Source organism: Notamacropus eugenii, chromosome 7 (assembly GCF_028372415.1).
Source record: "Notamacropus eugenii isolate mMacEug1 chromosome 7, mMacEug1.pri_v2, whole genome shotgun sequence".
In the NCBI taxonomy this organism is placed as follows: domain Eukaryota; kingdom Metazoa; phylum Chordata; class Mammalia; order Diprotodontia; family Macropodidae; genus Notamacropus; species Notamacropus eugenii.
Window position 1 is genome coordinate 34,184,785 of NC_092878.1, and position 27,385 is coordinate 34,212,169.

The 27,385-nt window shown below is 37.1% G+C and overlaps 1 protein-coding gene across 10 annotated transcripts in view; it reads right to left on the reverse strand.

The window, feature by feature from the left end:
• The window catches only part of TTC7B (tetratricopeptide repeat domain 7B), a 337,747-nt gene that overhangs the window by 152,303 nt on the left and 158,059 nt on the right, over positions 1 to 27,385 (reverse strand). For all 10 annotated transcript variants that reach the window (XM_072624950.1, XM_072624949.1, XM_072624948.1 and 7 more), the window contains 2 exons: positions 1,701 to 1,784; positions 761 to 865 (listed from right to left, as the gene is read on the reverse strand). In XM_072624950.1, the coding sequence (XP_072481051.1) occupies positions 761 to 865; positions 1,701 to 1,784 (189 nt within the window). The remainder of the gene's footprint in view (positions 1 to 760; positions 866 to 1,700; positions 1,785 to 27,385) is intronic.

Consider the following 27,385-nt stretch of genomic DNA (forward strand, 5'->3'; position numbering starts at 1 on the left):
ATCTGCAGAAATTAACACAACTTCCTGGAAGCCATGCTTTTCAAGTGAATGTTTTCTCTTTGAAAATATGGTCTTTTTCTAATCAGTCACAACTTAAGTAGCTCAAAGACTAATTTTCCATTATGTTTTTCTTTCTATTTCTAAAACTAAATACACCGAAAAATCAATAGGAGTTAATAATGCAGCAAGATCTCCCTTTGAACAAATAATTCTAACTAATGATCTTTGAAATGAAAAAATTAATCACTCAGCCAAAGATGAACCTGACATCTTTCTATCATTAGGAACCTCTACAATTAGCAAATGAGCTTTCTGTTTCTATTTAAGGGACTGAATTTTCGAAATTCACACATCTGCTCTGTACCTAAGCATAATTCAATAAACATCTGAAGAATGTCAGTGCATAGACTTCTGCATTTCATAAACGTTTGCTGAACTGAAATGAAAGGAAAAAATAATGTATAAAAGAAGTAAAACCTGTTCTTACACAAGTTTGTACCACAACTAAATGAGGAGGCGATGATTCACCAAAGGATTCCTTTAAACATTCAGCACATTTAAAACGAGTCAATGTGTAAAATGTTTACTTACATGCCACTTTTAAGTAGGACCCCTATTGCAAGAAGTGAGGTAACATCTGAGCTAAACGGTTCTAGTACTTCACTGCTACAATATTTTTGAGTTAATGTTCCTGTGATTATAAAAATAACATGCTGAAATAATCTTTAAATTCAATGAGGAGTTTAAAGCACTGTCTTACCCAGTGAAGAGAACCCATACACAACTTTGCAGCCAGGAGAGGAATGGTAGCATCGTCAGGTTTCAGACGGATGCATTCTTTCAGAACCTTTACAGCACGGGCAGACTTGACAAAAGAGGAATATTTCTGTGAAACTCAAATTACAAAATTTGTGACAAAGACACAAAACAACTCTTTGGGGGGAAGGGGTTGTATTTCTTAAAATGCTCCCTGATTATATTTTTAACTTCCAGTCAAACAAACAAGCAAGCCCTGCAGAGACTCCCCTCCACCACCCTCACCCCCAAAAGTTTTTTTTACTGTGTCTAATAAATGCAGAGCACTGCAGCTTCTTAACAGAACAAGAGCAGAGAGGAGAGGAAAATCTTCACTAGAATTATTTCAGTTTTTTTCAACATACAAATCATTCCTTATAACGGGATAAGAACTGAACACAGAAGTGGTTAATATTTATAGGGCGAAAAGATAACATCTCATTTATTACTCATTATACAAAGTTTCTGACTAATTTTCATTTAAATATCTAGGCAATTCTCCACTTCAGACCTTATGACTCACAGAACACGGATAGTATGGGTCAGAATAAAACAGTCAATTGGATTTTCTCTTCCAGAAAGTTCATCCTCAATCTACTTCACTAGAACTTAAAGCATCAGCTTAAGTTTTTGGCTTTGTGTTCAAGACACACATCTTCCTCCCAAACTTTTACTGTTCAAATGACTAGAAAAAGGCCTATTTCACAGGATTATCCTCTCAATAACATGACTCTGTGTTCCGCATATAAGCAAAACAGGCTAATCCAATTGCTTCAATTGTTACCTTAAATATGATTCCCAACATTTGGTTTTGACTTCCATAAGATGTAAGTTAACTTCTGGTCACAAATTCCCCAGCACTAACTGCTGAAATTGAGAACTGCATATATAAGAGGGTAACTCACTTTTCCTGCAGCCATCAATGATAATGCAAACTGGTACCAGAGGTGGAACTCCTCGAATGCAAACTTCATAGCTCTTTCTAAACACTAGTTTGAAAAAATGAAAAAGATATAAACAAATCCTATATTATGAAAGTAGAGATGATGAACAGGTTGAAAAGCACACCTCTAGGAGGAGTGTCCAGAATGTTCCATCAATGAATCATGCCTATATTCTGAAACTTCTGTAAATAGTGAATGGCAAACTATGAAAACAGACCCTAATTAACTTAGCTGCCTACTTGCCAGGAAAATCAGGCCTCAGTTTACTGCCTCTGACACAAACTAGTGATATCAGCCTAGGAAAGTCTGCTAAAGGGCGGTGGGAGTAGGGGGTAGAAGTGGGAAGGATACCTGAGCAATTCTTTAAGATGATAATTTATAGACCATGTGCTGATGAACACAGATAGAAGTTTCCTTATTGGGAATATCCCCCCACACCAAAGCAATTACAGACCTGGCATATAAAAAAGTTCTCACTGAATTCATAATCCACTCAAGTGAAAATTGCTTTGCAATGAAATTTATCAAATTGAAACATATTTGAAAAATAAGAATGTGTGATGTTTTATTGGGGACAAACAAAACATCTCCATAGTCAGTAGACTTGGAAAACTGAAATTTGATGACAAATAGATCTATTTTTAAAGATCATGTTTTCCACTCCAAACAGAACTGTATTTGAACAATTTGGAGATATGGTTTCTCTTCCAATTCATTTGACTTCTTGTTGTAAAAATGAAGATGTTTACTTGACCATTATGCCATGAACAAATGAATTGTTGAGCCTTTATTATGCAGTGGAAGCTTGCTTCGTGAATAGTTATGGAATATGGACATGTGTTCTTTGAACTGATTTATTTGTTAAGTGGTTTAATGGGTTTCACAGCTTCTGGCATTATTGTTTTCATATGGCTAACTTAGCCATTTGGGTTTTATAATACCATTTTCTGTATTGTGATACTAAGGGAAGTTGTGTTTTGCTTCATTTTTAATTGAATTATTAGTCTGATAATTTATATTTGCAAACTGGGCATTTTAAATGTGGACACTGGCTGTTTGAAAAATAAAAAAATACAGAATACAAAAAAAAAAGTTATGCATAAACCAAAATCAACCAAAAGCATTTAGTGTTGTTGCATTAAGAGAAATAGTTTCCTACAAAGAAGCCATGGAGTAAGAAGCCCCAAGTTCAATTCCTACCCTGTCCTTTATTAAGTTTATAATCTTAGGCAAATCCCTTCACTTTTCTGTTACAGAGATGATGGTATTTGGCAGTACTCATCTTGTTGGCAAGCTGTGAGAAAAGTACTTTACAAAGTATCTAGCACTACATAAAAGTAAATTATATTTATTCTTATTAAGTATATACAAAGTGCACTAGCTCCCTCCAGGTCTCATCTGCCTCCTCAAACTTTTGCAGCCAGGCTTCACACCTCACCACTCCACTCAAACTGCTCTCTCCAAAGCTACCAATGATCTCTTAACTGCCAGCTCAGATGTTGTTTTCTCAGTCTTCATAGCCTGCAACTCATCTTCTACATCTGATACGGTTAACCACGTCGCCTCTTGGACTATCTTTGCTCTGGCTTTCAGGACATCACCTCTTCTGATTCTTCTACTACCTGCTAAACTGCTCTTTCTTAGAAGTCCTCTTCACTGGTTCATCATCCACATGTCTCCTCACTTTGGGTGTTCCCCATGGCTCCGTCCTAGCCCCCCTATTCCAGACTCCCTACACTCTCTTTAGTAACTTCTTCATCCCCTGAGCTCACATCACCACTTGTCTACTGGACACGTCAAACAAGATGTCATCAAGACATCCTAAAATTCAGCATTTCCAAAATAGAACTCATCTTTGCCACTCCTTTTCCAAACTTCTCTATTTCTTTCCAAGGCACAACAATTCTTCCAGTTTCCAAGGTTCTTAACCTTGGCATATTCCTTAACTCCACCCAATCACTCATTCCACAGATCCAATGTTACTACCTCCTATCAATCACACCTACACAAAATCCAGCAACTGACTTCTCTCTAGCTATGACCTAACATTAGGTTCATATCATTTCTTGCCTTATTGCAAGAGCCAATAGACTGTTTCCTTTGCCTCAGTTCTCTCTTCACTTTGGACCAGCCTTTCTATATTGTGGCTAAAGTTATTTTCCTTAAGTGTAGATAGGACTATGTGACTCCTAATTCAACCAACACTGGTGGCCTCCTATTGTCTCAAGGATAAAATATAAACTCGTCTGTTTAGCTTTTAAAGCCCATTACAATCTGACCCCAACCTGTCTTTCCAAACTCGCTGGACATGACACTCCATGTTATATCTCTGGGCCTCTGTAGTGGCTGTGAGCCAAGCAGGGAACATCCTTCCTCCTCACACCCAGCTCACAGAAGGCTTCTTTTCCTTCAAGACAAAGTTAAAGCTCTGTCTTCTGATTCCCCCCTAGACTATTCTCCATCTGAAAATACCTTGCATCCAACTAATTGTATTTTTACTCTTCTATTCATTCTGTCCTGGAGAAGGAAATGACAAACTACTCCAATGTCTCTGCCAAGAAAACCCCAGGGACAGCAGTCCACAGGGTCACAAAGAGTTGGACAAGACTAAATGAATGAACAATTCATTCTGTCTATATTTATATGGGTACTTATTTTCTTGCCTGTTATAATGTAAACTCCAAAGGAGTATGGTTTGTTTTTGTCATGGAATTTGTATTTTCAACACCTATCATAGTGCTTGAAACATAGCAGATAATTAATAAATGACTAACTGTAATGTCCCCAGCAGTATCTCAGGTTTTCAGGAATTAAATGGGGTTTTTTCACTAAGAAAACACATAATCAAATTTTAAAAACTAGACTTATTTTAAAAAGAAAACTGCAAAGAAAATTAATTAAAGAGGAAAAAATCATTGTGGACTTGATAATATAAGATCATTGTGGGCTACCACATGAAGATTTCATGGAAGAGGCATATTGACCTCGGTTGTAAACATATGTTCTCTTGAGAGGAAGAAGAACAGTAAATTCATCTTGGAAAATCAAAGAACCCCCAAGAGAAACTTTAATAGTTATCTAATCCAACTCAAACTTAAAACAAATCCCTCTAATACATGCTAGGTAAGTGGTCATCTAGCCTTTGCTCGCTATCCTCCCCTGGACTTATTACCTTCCCAGCCTATCCCACTTCTAGATAACTCAAAGTGTTACGACACTTTTTCTCATATCAAGCCTTATTTTTCTACTTTGCAACTTCAACCCACTGCTTCTAGTTCTGCCTTATGGAGTTAAGAATTAAAAGCCTGATCTCTTTTAGATGACAGGCCTTCAAATATGTGAAAAGAGGTATTGTGTCCCTCATAAAACTTCTCTTCTCTTGGATAAATATGCCCAGTTCCTCCTGCCATGAACTCAAGTTCCTTTACTATGAGGCTTGCCCTCCTCCAGACTTCCCCAGTTTACCAGTGTCTATCCTGATATGTGCTACCTAGCTATGAACCCCAGACGTGGTCAGACAAAGGTAGAGCTAGCTTTGGTTTACTGAAATGCTATGCCACTCAATACAGGGTAAGATGAAATTAGTTTTTTTCTCTTTAATGCTGCAATTTATGAAGACAATCACCTCTTTTTTCAGATAAACTGATTTCTTGAAGTCAAGATGGTAGAGTAGAAGTAGGGACCTGCTACAGCTCTCCCCACAAACTCCTCCAAAAACCTGTAAAAAATGACTCTAAACAAATTCTAGAACACCTGAAGGCATAAAATGACAGACTAAAGAACATTTCCAGCTCAAGACAATCTGGAAGGCTGACAGGACCAGGTTGGGAGCTGAGCACAGTTCAGCTTGGGCCACACCAGTGTGGACTGACCAGGAGCAAGCCCTAGAGGACTGAATCGCTGCAGGCTGCTGTGGATTCCAGACTTCTCAACCCACAAACACTAAAGACAGCTTCAAAGTTAAGCGGGAAGGGTCTCTCACCTGGCTGAGAGGGGAGCATGGTCTGGCCCCAGTTACAGCCCCAGGGTGGCTGCAGTAACTGTTGAAGTGGAGGATGTTGCTGGAGCCCTCTATATAACAAAGCTCAAAAGGCAAGTAATTGGCTGGGAAAATAAGTAAATGGAAGAAAGAGAAATAAACTACAGATTCTTACTTTCTCATTGAAGAGGTTATTTTCTTAGGTCCCTGTTGACAAGGAAGAACAAAATATACAGCAAAAAAAAAAATAAGAAAGCAAAACCGCCAGCATCCAAAGGCTCTAAGCAAAATATGAATTGGTCTCAGGCCATGGAAGAGCTCAAAAAGATTTTTGAAAATCAAGTAAGAGAAGTAGAGGAAAAGAGAACTGAGAAGAGAAATGAGAGTGATGCAAGAAAATCATAACAAACCAGTCAACAGCTTGCTAAAGTAAACCCAAAAAAATGCTGAAGAAATAACACCTTTGAAATTAGACTAATACAAATGTCAAAAGAGGTCCAAAAAACCAGTGAGAAGAAGAATGCCTTAAAAGGCAGAAAAAAGAGGTCCAAAAACTCCCTGAAGAAGAAAATTCTTGGGGGCATAGTCAAGTTGGTGTAGAAGGGCAGACCTGCTGCAGCTCTTCCCCCATAGCTCATAAAATACCTGCAAAAAATGACCCTAAACAAATTCGAGAGCAACAGAAGTCACAAAACGACAGAGTAAAAGAGATTTCCAGTTCAAGGCAGCCTGGAAGGTCAACAGGAAAGGTATATCGCACCAGGCTCAGAGTGGACACAGCCCAGCCTTGGCCACACAGTGCAGCTCAGACAGGAATGGAGCAGGCTTCAAGGTGTGGAATCATGGACAGCAGCTGCAGTTCCCAGAATTCTCAACCCACAAATATCAAAGACAGCTTCAAAGTTCAGTACAAAAGCTCTTTCACGTGGGTAAAAAGGGAGTAGGTGGCAGCCAATGCCACACAAGCAAGACAGTGGTCCATTTTTGGAGACCTCAGCTGAAAGACCCTGGGGGTAAATGTACAGCTGATCTAGGTCTCAGTTCTGAGTGGCAGCCCTGGGGAGAGGAAGAGCACTGATATGGTGGAGAGTTGGTGGAGGCTCTGGAGAGGGAACCCTACTCGCAGATCGTGGGCATAAAAGCTTGTGGTTGCTTCCAGATCACAGCACAGGCCAGGGCAGGAGTAAACTCCTCTCCCTTGATTGTGCCACCTTGGAGGAACTGAGAACTTACAGGTCCCTAGAGTATACCCTCCACTTGACAAAGGACTGAGAACTCAAGTAACTGATTGGGAAAATGCCCAAAAAAGGGGAAAAAAATGAAACTATAGAAGGTTACTTTCTTGGTGAAGAGGTATTTTCTTCCATCCTTTCTGATGAGGAAGAACAAAGAATACAATCAGAGGAAGACTTCAAGTCAAGGCTTCTGCATGCAAAACCTCCAAAAAAAAAATATGCAACGGTTGCAGGTCATGGAAGAGCTCAAAAAGGATTTTGAAAATCAAGTAAGACAGGTGGAGGAAAAATTGAGAAAAGAAATTACAGCAATGAAAGAAAATCATGAAAAGCAAATCAACAGCTTGCTAAAGGAAATCCAAAAAATGCTGAAGAAAATAACACCTTTAAAAATAGACTAACCCAAATGGCAAAAGAGGTCCAAAAAGCCAATGAGGAGAAGAATACTTTGAAAAGCAGAATTATCCAAATGGAAAAGGAGGTTCAAAAGCTCACTGAAGAAAATAGTTCTTTAAAAATTGGAATGGAGCAGAGCTAATGACTTTATGAGAAACCAAGAAATTACAAAACAAAACCTAAAGAATACAAAAATTGAAGACTGTGAAACATCTCACTGGAAAAACAACTGACCTGGAAAATAGATTCAAGAAAGACAATTTAAAAATTGTGGGACTACCTGAAAGTCACGATCAAAAAAGGAGCCAAGACATCATCTTTCATGAAATCATCAAGGACAACTGCCCTGATATTCTAGAACCAGAGGGTACAATAAATATTGAAAGAATCCACCAATCACCACCTGAAAGTAATCTGAAAAGAAAAACTCTTAGGAATATTGTAGCCAAATTCCAGAGTTCCCAGGTCAAAGAAAAAATATTGCAAGCAGCCAGAAAGAAACAATTTGAGTATTGTGGAAATTCAATCAGGATAACAAAAGATCTAGCAGCTTCTACATTAAGGAATGAAGGGCCTGGAATATGATATTCCAGAGGTCAAAAGAACTAGAATTAAAACCAAGAATCACCTACCCAGCAAAACTGAGTATAATACTTCAGGGGAAAAAAATGGTCATTCAATGAAATAGAGGACTTTCAAGCATTCTTGATGAAAAGACCCAGAGCTAAACAGAAAATCTGACTTTCAAACACAAGAATCAAAAGAAGCATGAAAAGGAAAACAGGAAAGAGAAATAATAAAATACTTACTAAAGATGAAGTGTTTACATTCCTACATGGAAAGATATTTGTAACTCTTGAAACTTTTCTCAGTATTTGGGTAGTTGGAGGGATTAGAATATACATATATAGACAGAGAACACAGGGTGAGTTGAATAGGAAGGGATGATATCTAAAAAAATAAAATAAAGGGATGACAGGGGAATATATTGGGAAGAGAAAGGGAAGAATGGAATGGGGAAAATTATCCCTCACAAAAGAGGCAAGAAAAAGCTTTTTTAATGGAGGGGGAAAGGGGAAAGATCAGAGGGAAAAAAATGAAGCTTACTCTTATCACATTTGGCTTAAAGAGACAATAATATGCACACTCAATTTAGTATGAAAATCTATCTTACATTACAGGAAAGTAGGGGAGAAGGGAATAAGCGGGGTGAGGAAGGGAGTGATAAAAGGGAGGACAAATTGGAGGAGGGAATAATTAGAAGTAAACACTTTTGGGAGGGACAAGGTCAAAAGACAGAATAGAATAAATGTGGGGCAGGATAGGATGGAGGAAAATACAGTTAGTCTTTCATGACATGAATATTATGGAAGTCTTTAGCATAACTACACATGTATAGCCTATACTGAATTGCTTGCCTTCTCAATGATGATGGGTGGAGAGGGAGGAAGGGAGAGAAGGTGGAACTCACAGTTATAGGAACAAATGTTGAGAATTGTTTTTTCACACAACTGGGAAATAAGAAACACAGGTAATGGGGTATAGAAATCTATCTTGCCCTACAAGAAATGACAGAAGATAGGGATAAGCGAAGGGAGGGGTGTAACCGAAGGGAGGGGTGTAACCAAAGGTAGGGCAGATTGGGGGACAGGGTAATCAGAATGCACAGTGTCTTGGGGCAGGAGGAGGGGAGAGATGGGGGGAAAATTTGGAACTCATAATCTTGTGAAAACGAATGTTGAAAACTAAAATTAAATAAATAAATTTTAAAAAAAGAAAGAGAGCATTGTAGGCACAGTAATCCATCTTTATAAGCCAAGACAATTCACTGGAAAATGAAAAATGAAATTAATCTGGTTGTGTGGCATTAGCTAAAAGAATGGACACTTTTCTTACCTAAATTAAAGATTTTTAAAAAGCTAAAAACCCAAACTGAATTCAGTGAAACCGATTTATCATATAGAAACAGCTTGTGACTGTATGACTTGCCTACTGGTAGAATAAAAAGATAATCCTTAAAATTCCAAAGAAAAATAAGAAAAGAATTCTTTAAAAATTAAAATGAAGCAAATGGAAGCTAAGGACTTTATGAGAAATCAAGAAATTATAAAACAAAGCCAAAAGAATGAAAAATAGAAGACAATATGAAGTATTTCATTGGAAAAACAACTAACCTGGCAAAGAGACAAGGAGAGACAATTTAAAAATGATTGGACTACCTGAAAATCATGATTAAAAAAAAGAACCTAGACATCAACTTTCAAGAAATTATCCACAAAAACTGTCTTGATATTCTAGAATCAGTGGATAAAATAGAAATGGAAAGAATTCACCAATCACCTCCTGAAAGAGATCTCAAAAGGAAAACTCTTAGGAATATTATAGCCAAATCCCAGAATTTCCAGATCAAGGAGAAAATACTACAAGCAGCCCGAAATAAACAATTCAAGTATTGTAGAAATACAATCAGAATAACATAAGATCTAGCAACTTTTACATTAAGGGATCGAAGGGATTGGAATAAGATATTCCAGAGGTCAAAAGAGATAAGATTAAAATCAAGAATCACCTATCCAGCAAAACGGAGTATAATACTTCCAGGGAAAAATGGAACTTCAGTGAAATAGACAACTTTCAAGTATTCTTGTTGAAAAGACCAGAGCTAATAGAAAATCTGACTTTCAAATACAAGAATCAAGAGAAGCATTAAAAGGTAAACAGGAAGGAAAAACCATAAGGGACTTATTAAAGTTGAACTGTTTATATTCCTACATGGAAAAAAGATATTTGTAATTCATGAGACCTTTCTCAGTATTAGGATAATTGGAGGGAATATATATATACACACACACATACACACACGCAGAGAGGGAGAGAGAGAGAGAAGGAGGGAGGGAGGGGAGCAGGTACAGTGTGAGCTGAATATGAAGGCATGATATCTAAAAAAGAAAATTAAGGATTGAGAGGAATGTACTAGGAGAAAGAGAAAGGAAGAGGTAGAATATAGTAAATCATTTCACATAAAAGAGACAAGAAAAAGCTTTTACAATGGAGGGGAAGAAGGGGAAGGTGAGAGGGAATAAGTGAGCCTTCCTTTTGTCAGATTTGACTTCAGAAGGGAATAACAAACATATTCATTTGGGTATGGAAGTTTATCTTATCCTACAGGAAAGCAGGGGGGAGGGAATAAAAGAGGGGGAATAATAGAAGAGATGGAAAATTGAGGGAAGGGGTAATCAAAAGCAAAACACTTTGGTAGAGGGACAGGCCAAAGGAGAGAATTGAATACAATGGAGAGTGGGACAGGATAGTGGGAAATATAGTTAGTCTTTCACAATATCACTGTTATGGAGGTGTTTTGCATGACCACAGATGTATAACCTTTATCGAATTGCTTGCCTTCTCAATGAGGGTGGGTGGGGAGGGGGGAAGGGAGAGAATGTGGAACTCAAGGCTTTAAAAATGAATGTCAGAGGTTGTTTTTACATACAACTAGGAAATAAGATATATAAGCAATGGGCTACAGAAATCTATCTTAACCTACAGGAAAACAGAAGGGAAGGAGATGCGGGCAGGGAAGAAGTGATAGAAGGGAGGGCACACTGGAGGAAAAGGCAATCAGAATACACACTGTTCTGGAGTGGGGGTAGGGGGCAGATGGGGAAAAATTTGAAATTCAAAATTTTGTGGAAGTGAATGTTGAAAACTTAAAAGAAATTTATGTGAAAAACAAAACCAAAAAAACTGATTTCTAGTTCCATCTTGTACCTATGAAGTGGATTTTTTGAAACCATGTGTAAAACTTTCACATTTATTTCTATTAGCATGGGAACAGGGAGAACAGGGATAGGGAAAGAGAATGAACAAATGAAATGCACAGAGGCAGGAATAATCTTGGCAAAAAACTATGACTGAGTCAACCTCAAGCAGAGGGTACACGTTGGGAAGAAGTAAGAACACATGTGGATAGATAAGGAAGAGACAGACAATGAAAGTCTTTGAACAGCTAGGCTCAGGGGTTCCCATCTGGTCTGATAAACAACACGTAACTATTATCATAGGTTCTTAAACAGCAACATGTAGAAAATAGGTGAACATTGTGTGGAATGATCTGGATGAAAAGAACATAGAGTAATGAGCAGAGTTTCAAGTGATAAGAGTTTGGACTTGGATAATGACAGTGGAATCAGAAAAGAAGGGCCAAAAGAGATAAAGAAAAGAAACAACTTGGAAGTTAACTATGAATATGGATGGTACAAAGGACTCAAAAACGGTGGAGCCCCTGATAAAAATTGGAGACTGGAAAGCAGAGCCATTTTGGAGGGGGAAAATAAATATAAATCAGTCTTAATCTAACAATAACCCTAAAATAATTCAATATTATATAACCATTAAATGATTTAAATATATATGCATATATATATGTTAATAGAAATATGCTTTGTTTTTCTTCCTCTTTTCACTAGTTTGAGCAATATATATCAACTGTTTTCCTTATAAACAAAAGGAGAGCAGTCATGGAAACAGTCTGTTCTGAAAAAAAAAAACTACATGCTAAAAATAAGTGTGCACACATATTTCCTTTTATTCTAAGAGCTAAAAGTTAGTATAAAACAAAATTTGCCAAGCATTTAATTTAGGCACGGCACAGAAAGGACCAGAAACAATCCTTTTCCACACACCACACCCTGCAAAGAAATGTATCACTTGGTTGGGGAAAAAGAACACAGACACATATAAACACTTAGCACAGGATTCCACATAAATAAAATTGATTTAAAGCACATATTAAGTCCCGTCTCTAACACAGAGTGGCTACACAACCCTAAGCGAGTCACAACTTCTCAATATTTCTCTAGGAAACTCTCTAAGATTCTCCTTTGCAACAGAGGTGCCTATTTATTTTGGTATAGGGAGTCCTCAGACCTAGAATTTCCCTATTCCAATGAATCAAAGAATCACAGAATTTAATAGCTAAAGGGACTTGAGCATGCAGACAGTCCAACCCATACACAAAGGAACCCATTATGTGACATCCATAACAAGTGGCTGTCTAGCTTCTGCCTGGAAACCTCCAAGGAAGGGAAATCCACCCTGCCTTGAGACAAGCCTTTCTACTTTTGGACAGCTCTAACTGTTAAGAAGTTTTTTTTCCCAACATTCACCCTAAATAAGCTTCTTTGCAATTTCTACCCACTGCTCCTGGTTCTGCCTTCTAGGATCAAACTGAACAAGTCAAATCCCTTCTTCAAACACTTGAACACAGCAATTATGATTCCCCTCCCCAACCAAGCATCTTTTCTCCTACCTAAACATGTCCAGATCCTTCAAACAATCCTATGTCATAAACTCAAGGTCATGTATCATCTTGGCTTCCCTCCTCTAGACATCAGCTTATCAATATCCTTCTTTAACTATTTGCCACAAACTGAATATAAAACTCCACATGAAGTCTGACAAGGGATGATCAGTCCCTATTATAATTATGCTCCTCCTAATATGACAGCATTAGCTTTTTTTTTTAACTGCCCCATTACTCTGATAATTCTTCTAGAGTTTACAATCCCACCTAGATCCTTTTCAGGAAGACTTCTGTCTATCCATGCCTCACCATTTCATTTGAGGAATTTAATTTTTATGCTCAAGTGAAAGACTTTACATTTATCTGTATTGAATTTCATATTATTAGACTGAGCCTAATGCTCTAGGCTATCAAAAATCCTTTTGGATCCTGACTCTCATCCAGTGTGCTGAATGAGAGCTATCTTTCTCACCTTTGTGTCATCTGCAAACCTAATGAAGCTATCATCTAAACTTTTATCCAAATCACCGGTTAAACAGCACAAGGCCAAATACAAATCCTTAGGGAAATCCAAGCCTATTTAGTGCCTATCATGCACTGGACACTGTGCTAGGCAAAATTAATAGGGTGCAATCCTACATTCAAGGCTTTTATAATTAGGGGAGGTGATTGGGGGGCAAGAAAACAATATATTCAATTATAAATTTATATTATATATGTATATATATCATAAATTTGTATAAATTCTAATATAAATTATAAATGTAAAGCAAAGCCCCTAAAAAAGTCCCTAAAGGAAAGTCCCTAAAAAAAATAATATGAAAGAGTCAAAAAGAAAAAGATACCTTCTAGCTGAGGGAGATCAGGAGATGATGCCAGTAGCCCTGAATGAGCAGCAGCAGAAGAGGCAGAAACTCAGGACTTTATCATCAGTGGCAGGGAGACACATTTGGGTCCAATCATGGGGCAGTGACAAAGTTGCTCTAGCACAGCCTAGGGGAGTAGGGGTAGAATGACCAAGGCACCATGAACCAAGGTCACGGATATCTAGAGATGCAGGCTCATAGAAGTCATCTGTGCCAAGCTCAAAATCTCCTGCCACAAGTATAGCTGTAGGAGGCAGCCACGCCTTATGCTAATACAACAGGGGACAGGAAATGGGAAGCTAGTGTTATTAATGCTGCTACTGTCATCATTGTTAGTAATAATGATAACACCAAAAGTTACAGAGCACTTTAAGGTTTTACAAAACATGTGACATTCATGATCACCTCTGATCCTCACAACAGTCCTAGGGGGTTGGTGCTATTATTAACCCCCTGATACAGATGAATAAACTGAGGCATCTTGAGGTTAAATGACTTGTCTAGGGTCACTCAATTAATAGATCTGAACTCAGGTATCCTTTGGTAGGAGGGAGTGAAGACAGGCCAGGCCTATTCACAAAAATCATAAGCTTCTCTCCTAATGTTAGGGATTCTGAATCTAGTGCTACTGACTCTAAGGCATCTTGCCTCCAAAGCAAGGCATCCTCCGTGTCACTTTAAATCTGTGGTCTCTGCCCACAGCATCCAGCATTCCAGAAGTCTGTCCCATCTATCCATGTTCTTATTCCCTAGAGGAAGCAACTATGTCAGTCTCATCTGTCCATAGATGGTAGGACAAAGCTGACGATCCAGGCTAGTCTTTTTGAGGTGGGCACTGGAATAAGCCTGTGATGAATAGTAGCTCCACGACAGGGTGACTCATAGGATGACATAAGAGTATCAACCTGATACTTTCTCTCTCTCTCTCTCTCTCTCTCTCTCTCTCTCTCTCTCTCTCTCACAGTACACAATCATAAGCAAGAGAACAGCACCCCAAATGGACCTGAAGAAAGGGAAGAGTTTTAATGGTAAGATACAGGAATCTATTCTAAGCAAAGGGCCACTGTGATCAAAAATAGAGAGATGCAAAAAGGACAGGACAATTAATATTTGGTGGGTGAAAGTTTTAAATATAAAATAATCAAGGAAAACTCAATTCATCATATCAATAAACTATATAGGTTAAAAAAGGGTTTCTTGGGGTGTCAAAAGAACGAAATTTGTGAGCTTGGGAGGAAAGTGAAGATGTGAAGGTTGGGCATGAAAGAAAATAGAAAGTATTTTCTTATAAGGATATAAATTTATTCCCAGAACTTAGCGCACAGTGTTAGGGCACACAGCTAGTATTTAAGAAATGTTTATTTATAAATTATTATTATTTATAAATTTATTACTTACAATTTTATTATTTATAATTTATGAATTATGATAATTTATATTACTATTTATACATTAATTATTAATAAAAGTAGACTTTTAAAATGATTACAGGAGGGGTTTTTTTTTGCACTACTCCACAAAATCCTAGCAATGCCTTGTTATGATAGGGAAGTCGTCTTGGCTCACCTGTTGGCTATGCCAGCCAATAGGCTTAAGTCCTGCCATCTCCTATTGTTCTGTAAAGGCTTCGAGTAAAGTCCAAGGGATTGAGCCTTCTGCCTAAAAATCAGCTCAGTTCAGTATGGAAAGGCTTCTCACCAGGAGGCTAGCTTCCCTGTGACAGATTCTTTAGCCATAGCAACCATTAAGAAGTTTATGTAGGACAATTTAGAGCAAGGAAAGCTTAGACACTGGGATCAGTATAGGTAGCTAATCAAATAAATATATAAAATAAGAAACAGAACTTTACATAAAACCCTTACTATTTAATAAAGTCACTCAAAACAAATAATCAGAAAGTAAACAGGCAAGAAATGAATTTGGCATTTATTTGATAATTTTTTAGTTCAACTCATTGGATTACTTTTGTGTTTTATGATAAGACCCTGGGCTTTCCAATTTCCCACTTTGACCTTTAGGCTAAACTCCTATATGTGACGTTGGTTCTTTTCCCCCTATTTGTTTTGTTGCTGACTCTGAAAAATAAGGAAGGTGGGGTGAGTGTGAAAAGTAGGCTATTCCTACTCTGCAGCAGGAGAGTACTGGAAATAACAGGGAACTAAGAACCTGAAGAACTAGGTTTGAATCTTTGCTCTGTCACTTACTAGCTGTGAGAACCCTGCAAATCACTTCATTATGCAAATAGAAATAATACACCATTCCAGATGTTGTGAGGTTCAAATCAAACAATGTACGTAAAGTGCTTTGCAACCTTTAAGATGTTACATAAATGTCAGACATAATTTTTTAATTTTTTTAGCTTTTATTTAGTACTTTACTTTTCACCAGTAAGTACTATAATTTTGATAAGATATAAATTAGTTTCTAAGCTCCTATTCCCATAGGATGGGCAGGAAACCCTTTCTTTCTGGTCTGACATGTACTTATAAGAAAAGTTCATAGGCATAGAAAATGGAGACTTAAAAACTGAAGAGTTAATCAGTATAGGGTGAAAGGTTATTTAAAATATAACACTACGATAAAATAATGTGAATGCAAATAAGGCTGAAAACTTTGGAAACTCAAAACATCTGTCCTTTAACTGCTGGAATCTGACCAACTCTTGAGTATCTCAGAATTCTGTTAATGACCTAGTACTCTGTGTGAAGTTATTTCAATAATCTGGGTTAGGAATGGATAAAGACCTAAGAGAAGTCATCTACAGGAATGGAAAAGAACAGGGAGACCTGATGAATACTGGAGGAAGAATCATTAGTACATTATAGATTAGATATGGGAGGGTAATGAGGAGGAATCAACCAATTTTAACGTGATAAATTGAGGGAAACAGGAAATTGGTGGTTCTATCGGTGATAGAGGTAAACTAAGGAGTATTTGCTTAGGGAGGAACAAAATAATTTCAGTTATTTAAGACATTTTAGTTTCAGGTGTCGCCACTGAAATGGAAAAAGAAAGGGGGCAGCTGGGTGGTGCAATAGATAGAGCACCTGCCCTGGAGTTAGGAGGACCTGAGTTCAAATGTGACCTCCAGCACCTAATACTTACTAGCTGTGAGACCCTGGGCAAGTCACTTAACCCCCGAATGCCTCACCAAAAAAAAAAACCCAAAAAACAAAAAGGAAGAAATGAAAACAAAAGAGTAGAATAGGAGTGAAGGGTCTGAATCAGAAGTAAAGATTAGGAATAATCAATGAATAGATGACAAATTAAGTAACAAGAGGCAAGCAGGATTATTTCTAACATGAAAGAGAAATATATTATCTGCAATTAGACCACTGTCATATCTTTACATCAGACATTAATAGTAATACCATAATTATTTAGTAGAGTCCTCAAAAAGCAATAATCAAGACTTTTAATTAGTATTTAATCACTTGAGTAGTGGTCAAAATGTCACTTTGAAAAAAATCTGTTTTTTATAATAAAAAGCTAATACATCTGAAATTTATTATTTTGGATTTTATAAACCATGTCAGCTTCAGGGGGTTCAAGAATGGGAAGCTGTTATGATGTTTAAAAAAAAAATAACCCTCTGATTCAATAATTACCTTCCTGCCACACAAAATCCAATTATATGAACGAGGAAAGGTCAAACTCTCTTTTCTGAATTCAAGGATAAGACAGCATCCTCAGATACACCAGGGCAAAAATTCACCAAAGACATTTTGAGTTTAGTACAGAGACTGATTGAGTTTAAATCCTATCACCATTAAGAACAAACTATCTTTATTTTGTAACTACATGAAGTAACAGTTTATTTCCTCAGGAGTTATAAAATGAGCCCATTATATATTAACATAAATACCATTTTTATGAAAAATATCTATAATCTCCACAAAAAAAAAAACAGTGAAAAGACTGGTATTGTTTTACATATTTCTTGTATGGCTCAAATCAGATATCTGTAAAATGCTTGGCATAGAGCCTGGCATATGACAGGTACAATATAAGTGTTAGCTATTGTGATTATCATAATCATCATCATTATTATTATATTTTAAGTCTTCATCAATGTGTGGGTAAATAAATTCAAATATGAAAAAATCATGAGAAAAAAGGAATAAATGAGAGGAGGGATACCCCATTCAAATGATTAGATCAAGATAATATGACAAAAAAATTCAGCACTTCCCAAAGTAATTTATAGTTGGTGGATACCAAAGTATGAAAAGCCTGCTTCTTAAATTATGCAAAAAATAAAAAAATTAACAAGAAAAAGGAAATAGGAAAGAATATTAAGGGGAACTATAGGGAAAAACTGACAAGGGAGAATAGCCAAATATCAAAGCTGTCTTGCCCTAGATGGAGGGGTGGGGCTGGGAGGAGGTGTTTAAGAAAGAAAAATATATCAACGGCACACAAGGAGAAAACTTAAAATCAAATTACTGTACAAACCTCAAATTACAAAATAATATGGAAAAGAATCTTTACTCAATAAAAAAGTGTTGAGCCAACTTTATAACAATATGATGATTAATGTGATCCATGCTTAGAAGCACAAAATATAATAAATACAAACTGTACTACTCACCCAATGAAAGAACAGATCTGGTAAGAGTGTTATGTAAATAAATGCACAAATGCATATATATCGCTTTTATCATCATACAGTTTTCTGGCTTTTCCAACAATTTTATTTAAAGATTTCTTTCCATATATAAATATGCATAATGTATAGATATATATATTAACCATATGTATACACATAAAATATGAGAGGAAGTATGGAATTAAGTATGGTTCAAAAACTGGCCTCAAAGCCAAGAAGACCAAGAAGTTCAAGTCCGACTTCTGACATAAAATGCTGGATGACCGAGGGTAAGGCACCAAATCTCTCAGAGCTCTAGACAACTCTCTAAGACTCTAAGTTGCAAAGAAAGTGTCAACCTGCACTGGCAGAAGGAGTCACTTAACTTTGCAGTCCCTGTGTTACATCACAGATCTAGTCCCTATCTCTGAATAAAATATCTACATCTTAAATTGTCAAAAAGAGAAATAATAAGCTTCTCTCTGTGGCAGAGGGAACAAAAATTCTTATCAAACAGTACAAGACATGAATGTAGACAAAGTAGGTAGATTTTGCATAACATATTCAAAATATAAAAAGAAAAGGAACAGTTGGGGGGGAGGGAGGAGAGAGAACCACCACAGTTATATCTGAGAAAAAACTGACATTCAAAGTGTATGGAGAAGTGGCAAAAATTTACAGGATTACATCCCATTGCTAGGAGGAAAAAAATGGTGGTTTCAAGCAGTTCTTGAAGGAGGAAACATAAATTTGGAGTAAAGTAATTGTTCTATTCTCTTCAATTATTAGAGAAAACAAACTAAAACAATTTTAAATATAACCTTGTGCTCATCAAATTAACAAAGACAGTTTCAACACTCTTAAAAGGCACAGCTCTCGGGACTTTGAGGAAATAGATACATTATCTCACTGATGCTGGAAGGAAGAATTTGTAGAAAGTCATGTTAACAGACAATAAATTACAAAACTGATTATGCCTTTTAACCCTGATCCCAATAGCTACTAATCCTAAGGCTGCTATTAAAAGAGAATAAAAGAACTTTTTGTACAGAAATATTCATAGTTGGTTGATGTATAGGGGTAAACAGCTAAAAAAAAAACCCAAAACACCCAGTACCTAGGGAAAGGAGCCTTGGGAACACCGAAATGCAAGGCTAAAAAGCACGGGTCTGCTTCAAAAGAATCTGACCATTCAAGCCTTCTTTCAATCCAAGTACTGAGTTTATTAAAACAATAGTTGGTGTGGGTGAGAATCCTAGTGAGTCTGCACTATTTGTGGCACCAATACAAAAGCCAGCCAGAGTTTAAGAATCTGAGCAATTTAATGGGGGCTAGATGGACACTTCTCTACAGAAAGCCTGTGGGAAGATATGGATGGGATTAAGGAGTGTCAAATAATCAAAGTGGACTACAGCAGGCCAGATGCCCCAGGTGAATGCCAGGAAATCTGGACTATGTGGGGAAAGTCCAGGGGTTTTTCCTTTCTGGGGTCCAGATTCCAAAGATATGATCTTTTCCTTTTAGGGGTTCAGATTGCATCCCCATCTGTATGGTAATACAATTAAATATAACAGCGGCGTGAAATGACAAACATGAAAAACACAAAGATATACAGAGAAAAGTTATGCAAAATGATACAATATGAACAAAGTAGAATTAATGAAAACTAAAGATATTCAAATACATCGTAAAGTTATTATTTCTTTGTCTATATAAAAAGCTAAGCTAATGAAACAGAAAAATCCCAAAGGTGATTATCTGTATTACAATTTACCTCACAAAGAGTTTCCTTGAAAGAGTGTGATCCATTAGCACACTTAAACATTTTATTTACCATTAACAAAAGATTGGAGGGGGGGTAGTGTTTGAGGACAAAGGTAGCAAAAACAATAGAAACATCAACATATATACTAAGATTACATAAGTTACTCTAATAAAATCTGATAAGTACACAGATAAAAAAGAAGGGGACAGAGATTATAATATTTTCTAGTACACTAGAATTTGGGGGGGCAATTATGGTTCTACATAAGGTTTTACTCTTAATTTTGTTTAAACTGTTCGTTTTTGTTATGTTAAGTTTATATTTTAAAAATTAATCAGAGAACAGAAAAGGTCACTCCATTCAATCGCATATACTCTCGTTTCTTTTGAACACAACTGGAATAATACTGTTCAGTTTTGGACACATTTTCAAAGAGAAACAGTCCAAAAGAGGGTGAAGTGATAGAAGCTATATCCCATGAGGAAATGCTAAAGGAACTAGATGATAGATGTGTTTAACCTAGAAAAAAACAAGATCAAGGGAAGACTTGACAAATGTTTTCAAAATATCTGAGGGACTACACAAAGTTCTGTGTTGCTCTAAGGGTGCAGAACTAGGACCAATGACTAAAAGTTAAAGGAAAGAAACTTCAGGTCCAATTTAAGGAAGTTCTAACAAATGAAGAGAGGGAAAGGAATAAGCACTTATATAGCACCTACTATATGCCAGGCACTGTGTTAAATGCTTTACAAATATTATTTAATTTGATCTTCACAACTCTGTGAGTGCTATTATTAACTTCGTTTTACAGGGGAGGAAATGAGGCAAAACATGGTTAAGTGCCTTACCCATGGTCTCACAGCTAGTAAGTGCCTGAGGCCAGATTTGAACTTGCCTCTTCCTGACTCCAGGCCCAGTAATCTATCCACTGCACCATCTAGTTGCTATGACAGCATTATCACAAAAAAAGGAAACAAGTTCCTGATGATGATAGTAAGAGCTCCATTAGAAATGTCTGGATAGAGATGAGACAACCATGTATCAAGAAACAAGAATATGAGGTAAAACTAGACGGTCTCGAGGTACCTCTAATTAAAACTCTGTGATTCTACTTCACTCTAAGGTTCTAATGTAAACATGTTATTAAAAGAATAACAAAATGCTATGAGTTAGATTATAGTTACTAGTCATCTAGGTGAACCCTTTATGCTATACAGGAATTTCTCATATAACATTTCTGACAAGTGGTCATGGAGGCTTTGTCTGAATATTTTCAGAGAAGGTTCCATTTTGGATAACTCTAATTGTCAGAATGTTCTTTATATTGAGCCAAGATAGATCTTGATTTAACTTTCACCTATTAGTCCCAATTCTTCTCTCTGGAACCACACAGAAAAGGTCTAATCTTTCATATGATAGTCTTTCTGATATTTATAAGAGCTATCACTTTCCCCAAGTCTGTCAGTCTTTTTTTTCTCTAAAACAAATATTTCCAGTTCTTTCAACTAGTCTTCTTATTAAATGGTTTTATATCCCCTCCTTATCCGGTTTGTATTCTTTTCAATGTATCCAGACAGCGACAAGCAACATACCAAAATGGGGTCTACCAAGGGCAAAACCTGAGTATCCAGACTTCATATTTACATTAATTTATATATGAGCCTAAGACAACATTTAGTTTTTATAACATCTGTTAGCTCACATTGAACTCAAAAGCACACTAAAAGTCCCAAATTTTCAATTGCTATTAAACTAAGACTCATTCATCCTTTCAAAAATCACAGAATGTAGAGTGTAAGAGGACCTTTGAGTTTATCCAGTCAAAACAGTACTTTAAAAAAAAATCCCCTTCCAACATTTGTCGTATAGGACAAAATGCAGAGGGGGACAGCAATACATATAGTATAAAGTGGTAACAGAAACTGATCTATGTCACTAAAACCACAGATTCAGAGTCAGATGTGTTGGGCTCCAATTCTTCCTTCCTTTACCTCCATTTGTGGCCATCTTTCATTGTCAGGGAGCCCTTTATTAGAACAAATTTAAAGCTCTCTCTGTGTAACATGCCCCCCTCCCCCCTCCCACTGTGCTACCTTGTACTCCATACTTATGTCTATTCAAATTCTCTGACTCAGTCTAACAAGATCTCTTCTCCTGAATAATGTGTGTGTTTTAAGAGGACTGCATAAAGAAGAGCAATCATGGTACAGTTTAAAACACCAGGAAATAGGATAGTAAGTGAGGTCTTCGTACCGTGCAGCTGCCCTGTCCCCACTTGGAATTGCCTTTCTATCTCTGCTATATCTCTATATCCCTCTATTTACCATCTGAATTTATTCAGAATTTATTGAGAAACAGAATTTTCTCTAAAAACCAAAGAAAGATAACCAAGAAGAATGTATCTACTATTCAACAACTTAAGTGCAATGGCCCACTTTAATTTTGTTTAAACCCTGAACGTATACAGGTTAGTGCGTAACTAAACTAGATGCCTGTCTAAATCAGATAACCTTTAGTAACTGAGAAAAAAGCCAAAAGAGACTATGGAAGGTAAAATGACAGCAGACTGGGAGTCAGAGACCCTAGGTTTAAACCCTGACTGTGCCACACTACATGGAACATGTTAGGCATAGTCCTTTGACCCCTTTAGACCTCAGCTCTTCCTGACCTATAAAATGAGGTTGTTTGACTTGATGATTTCTAAAGCCCCTCTCACCTCTAAATATTCTGATACTATGATCCTAGAGGTCATAAAAATATTCTATGCAATTCTCAATGCTGCTTGACATTTTTAAATCCAGCGATATACAAACATTCCTTTAGTATAGGAACTGTATATAGGTCAAATATTACTGAGATTTTATATAAATGGATATATGCATATTATTTTAAATAGAAAGAATAAAAATATTTCGGTCTTTGTATCTAAAGTGTTATATATAGTAGACATACACATGCCCTTCAAAAAAGGCTTTACAGCTTAGTACCACTGAGCCATTAAAAGTCAATGGCAAAAATTCAATCTCTTTAGCAGCTTTAGTTCATTCTAAAAATGAGGAGACAGTGCTTGACGCTTTACTTTTAATAGCTTAGGTTGTCATGCCAACTAGAGCTGCTACTTAAATTGAAGGAAGAAAAAAAGCAGCTTTCTCCTTCCTACACAAGCCTTTCAGCATGGCTCAAGATTAGTCCTTAAAACATGAAAAGTCATAGCTTTGGCAATATGATAAATACTATGTTATGCATAAAACTGTCAGAAGACAGATGTGACAAGCAGTCAGTTGATGTTTCCTTAATGTCATCATACTTGTCCAGCAACTGGTTGAAAGGGGTCCTATGTGGGCAACAGGCAAATGCAGTCAATCCTATAACAGAGTAAAAACTCGCCATTATGAATCTCGGCACAAGGGATGGCAGAAAGGGAAAAACAATGGTTTCTATAAGAGAATGGATGCCCTACGCTTGAACATATAATACACTCCTAAATGATGATACCCAAAAATGCCAGCCAGATGAGGCCAATGTGAAGGACGAAAGAGCATCATTGGAAACTGACAACTGCTACTGCCACATGAAGCCTGTGGCAGTTTTCACAAGCTTTAAATAGAAAAAGAAAGGGAGTCAAAGGGCAGGAAGAATGTGTTAAATTGTTTGGAGATGGAAGAGCTAAGACTTCAAAAAGAGAAAGAATAAAACAACAGGGAAGGAAGGCTGCTGATTCTCTTTAACAAGTTCCAGGAAAACAAGGAGGAAGAAAGGAAGGCCAATCCATGTAGAGCAGCAATCACAGAAAGACTGACGGGGTCATTAACAGTCTGAAACGCATCCGTGGGTGACACAGGCAAATGTGGTAAGAGGATTACGTGGTAGACTAGTAGACAGAGGCACAAAATACGTATTTAATCAGTAACTAACTTGAAGAATATGGAGTTGAAAGATATCCTGATTAACACAAACCCAAGAGATAACATAATTTGGTGTCAGTTATAGGAGTGAGAAAGGATACATGATGAAAGAAGAATACACAGGAATCTGAAGAGGAATTAGCATTCAAACACAGAGAATTTTAACAAGAAATCTTTTCAATTTCTCTTCAAAAGCTACTGTCCAAATAGGACATGTTGTTGCATAACGGATAAAGTATTGCAAAATTAGAACCTTTCCAGATGGAACTTATGAAGGGACTGGTGCCACGGCTAGAAAAGTCACTTGGTGAACTGTGGGTAGAGAAAGCTTAGCTTAAACATATACCTAATCATTTTTATCTGGGTACTTAGTGTGCATAATTGGGGGCCATGAACATTATATTGAACACTCACAGACTTGTTTCAAAGTAATATTTAAGTATGCCTCGAAGCTCTGCTTCTAGATAATGGACACAACACAAGGACACAATTTCATACAAACTGTGTAACAAAAATGGGTAGAGGTAGAGTGTCAATGTAAAATAATTGATATGTTCTTTTTAATATATCCTCCACTAAAGTCCTGCTGCAATTCCTCACTATATCAGTAGACTGTAAGAACTAGTAGAAGAAAACAGGCTCCAGGAGGGGTTCCATGAAGGCAGGGCCCATTCTGTGTTCACTTTTGTCTCCTCAACACCTTCCACAGAGCTTGGAACATCACAAACTCTCAAGGGGGGTGGGGAGATGGAACCTAAGAATAATGCTGGGCTCATGTAGGTCACACCAGTGCAATGAGAGCTTGAGCTAAGTTCTCACCAAGTTGGAATAGCTCTGAGTGCAGGTCTGGTGACAGATGATATGTCAGTTATCTGAAGACTAGCCTAGCTAAATCTGGATGCTCATTACCAGACGGTAAGCCACCCACACACTGATTAATTTTTTTTTTGGCCACATCAACTAAAGAAAATTCTCTATTATGTAATAGAAGGACTGCAATCTTAACATACATAGTGCCCATAACAAAATCACAGATCCTTCAAAATATTAAAGGAACATGGTAGAGCTCATTATCTCCAAATGAGCATCATCCCTTGCAAGGCAGTCTCTTCTAGGAGTTCATGTATTAAGTTCTCTTGGAAAACTGCCTTCAAGGCTGATTTACAAGCCACACCCTTCCCCCTCCAATCACTTTCATTAAAGTCAAATTTGTTTTGACAGCAAAATGAGCCTTTCCCAGCTTACTCCCCAAACACATCCCCCAGACATGTGCCACATGAATTTTGTTTAATGTAATAATAGTAACAACAATAACAATCTTCATCTAACATAATACTTTTAAGGTTGATGAAGCATTTTCCTCATAACATTTCTGTGATACAGACAGTGCAAGCATTAGAGATAAGAGCCAAAACTCAAAAAATAAACAGAAAAGAAAAAAGTGAACTGCCTATATATGTCTACTTAGCCAGAGTATATAAAAGCAATTTTTAAAAAGCAATTCCAAAAATGTTCTGAAAATGGCAGCACTGTGAAAGAGGCTCAGAGCTTCCCACAGCAATTACTTTGAAAGGGTCGATAATCTTAATATGTATGTTTGAATATATTTGTTTAAAAAATTAGTCATACTACTTTTAATTTATATGATGTACATGCAGTTGAAAAGAGGAACAACACAAAGGTAGAAAATAGTTTCAAAATGGCAAAACCAAGGAAAACTGGTAACTGAAACAATTATTTCACTTGCTCCATTCTTAAAGCTAATTCAGGTTCATCTGTCACTACCAAGCTCACATATGGAATCAGCCATATGGCATCAATTCTCACTGGCAATAGCTCTAGAATATCAAGATCTGTACCTGTGGATTTAGTCCTAAAGATACCAGCAGTTCACTCATGATCTCTCTAGATTAACAACAATGATACCAGCCTCCTTTCCTTTCCAAATCATTGTTCAGTGGGCCAGACCCAGGCCCAAATCTGTAAAGGAATATTACTTTGGACAGGTAAAATTCAAACCTTAAGAGTTTGAATGCCACTGAATTTCCCATAACAATTCCAAATAAAAAAGATAATATAAAGGTAAGCAGGGTAAGGTAGGAATAATAGTAAGAATGATACCTAATGTTATAATATCTAACTGAATCATGTAATATGTAAAAATATGAATGTAATGTAATAACACCTAACTGAAAGATTCCTTGAATGTTGTTGTCAAACCCCTTCTTCCACATATGAAGAAACTGAGGCTTATAGGAAAAGTGACTTGACTATAATCAAACATCTAAAAAGTAGCAAATAAAATCAGAACTTAAGTCTTCAGATTTAGATCTGTTCTCTCCCTTACCCTCAGTCATTCTCCACTGCCACCTTTCCCCTCATCTCTTCAGGGGGGAGGGGACAAGAGTGACTATGAAGCCCTATGGCAGTGAACCAGTTGGGCATTGGCTGGGTTATAAAGTCCTTTAAGGTCAAAGTGAAACACACACTCCCCAAGTCACAGCCCAGAGTGAGGTCTAGGTCTGGTTTCTGAGGCTTTCTACACTTACCCTGGGTAGGTCATTTAATTTATCAGGGACCTCGGAAACTCTCTAAAAGTACCAACTGCAGAGTCGATGCCAATCTCCATTGGAATTTCCTCACTGGGAGTTTCCTATACCAATAAAATCACACACTCGCTTCCTTTGCCCCCCTCCTCCCATCCAAAACAACAACAATAATCCAGTGAGCAAGTAGTAGAAGTATCACTACACCCAGGGTATGAGAAGTTAAATGACTTGTGAGCCTTTAGATGTCAGAGGCAGGACTTGAACATGGGCCTTCCTGGCTTTGAGGCAACAAGGCAAAAAGCATTTAACCAATGTTTACTCTGTTCCAAGTGCTACGCTAAACACCAAGAACACAAATAAAAGGAAAAGAGAGTCTCTACGTTCAAAGAACTTACATTCTAACTGGGGGTGAAAGAGTCACTAAGGGGAAGGCAACACATAAAAGGGGCAGCAACACATAAAAGGAAGTTGAAATGGTAGAGTAGGAGAGAAAAGGTGTCCACACAGGGACATGATGGTAAAGTTCATGAGGTCATGGTGGCAAGGTCAAAGAGGGCATGGAGACAAAATCCAGGAAAGTCACTATACAAAATAAATATAAGGTAATTTTGGTAGGGAACACACTAGCAGCTGTGAGGTTCAGGAAAGGCCATACCTAGAGAGAGGTATCTGGGCTAAGTTTTGATAAAAAATAGGGATTCTAAGAGGTGGAACAAAGAGGAATGCATTCCAGAATGGAAGATAGCCTGTCACAAGGAAGAGAGATGGGTGATAGAGTGACCCATATGAAGAAGGAAAAGAAGGGCAGTTTGACTGAACTACAGCCACATGAAGGGGGATAAGGTAGAATAAGACTGGAAAGACAGGTTACAGTCAACTTGTGATGATCTTTAAATGACAAATAAAGGAATGTTAATTGGATCTTACAGATAACAGAGCATCCACTGAGGTTTTTTGACCAGGGAAATGAAATGGTTTGACTGGTGCTTTAGAAAGATTACATTGATAGCCGTGTGAAAGACGAATTAGAGAAGAAAGAGACTTGAGGGAAGAATGAGTAG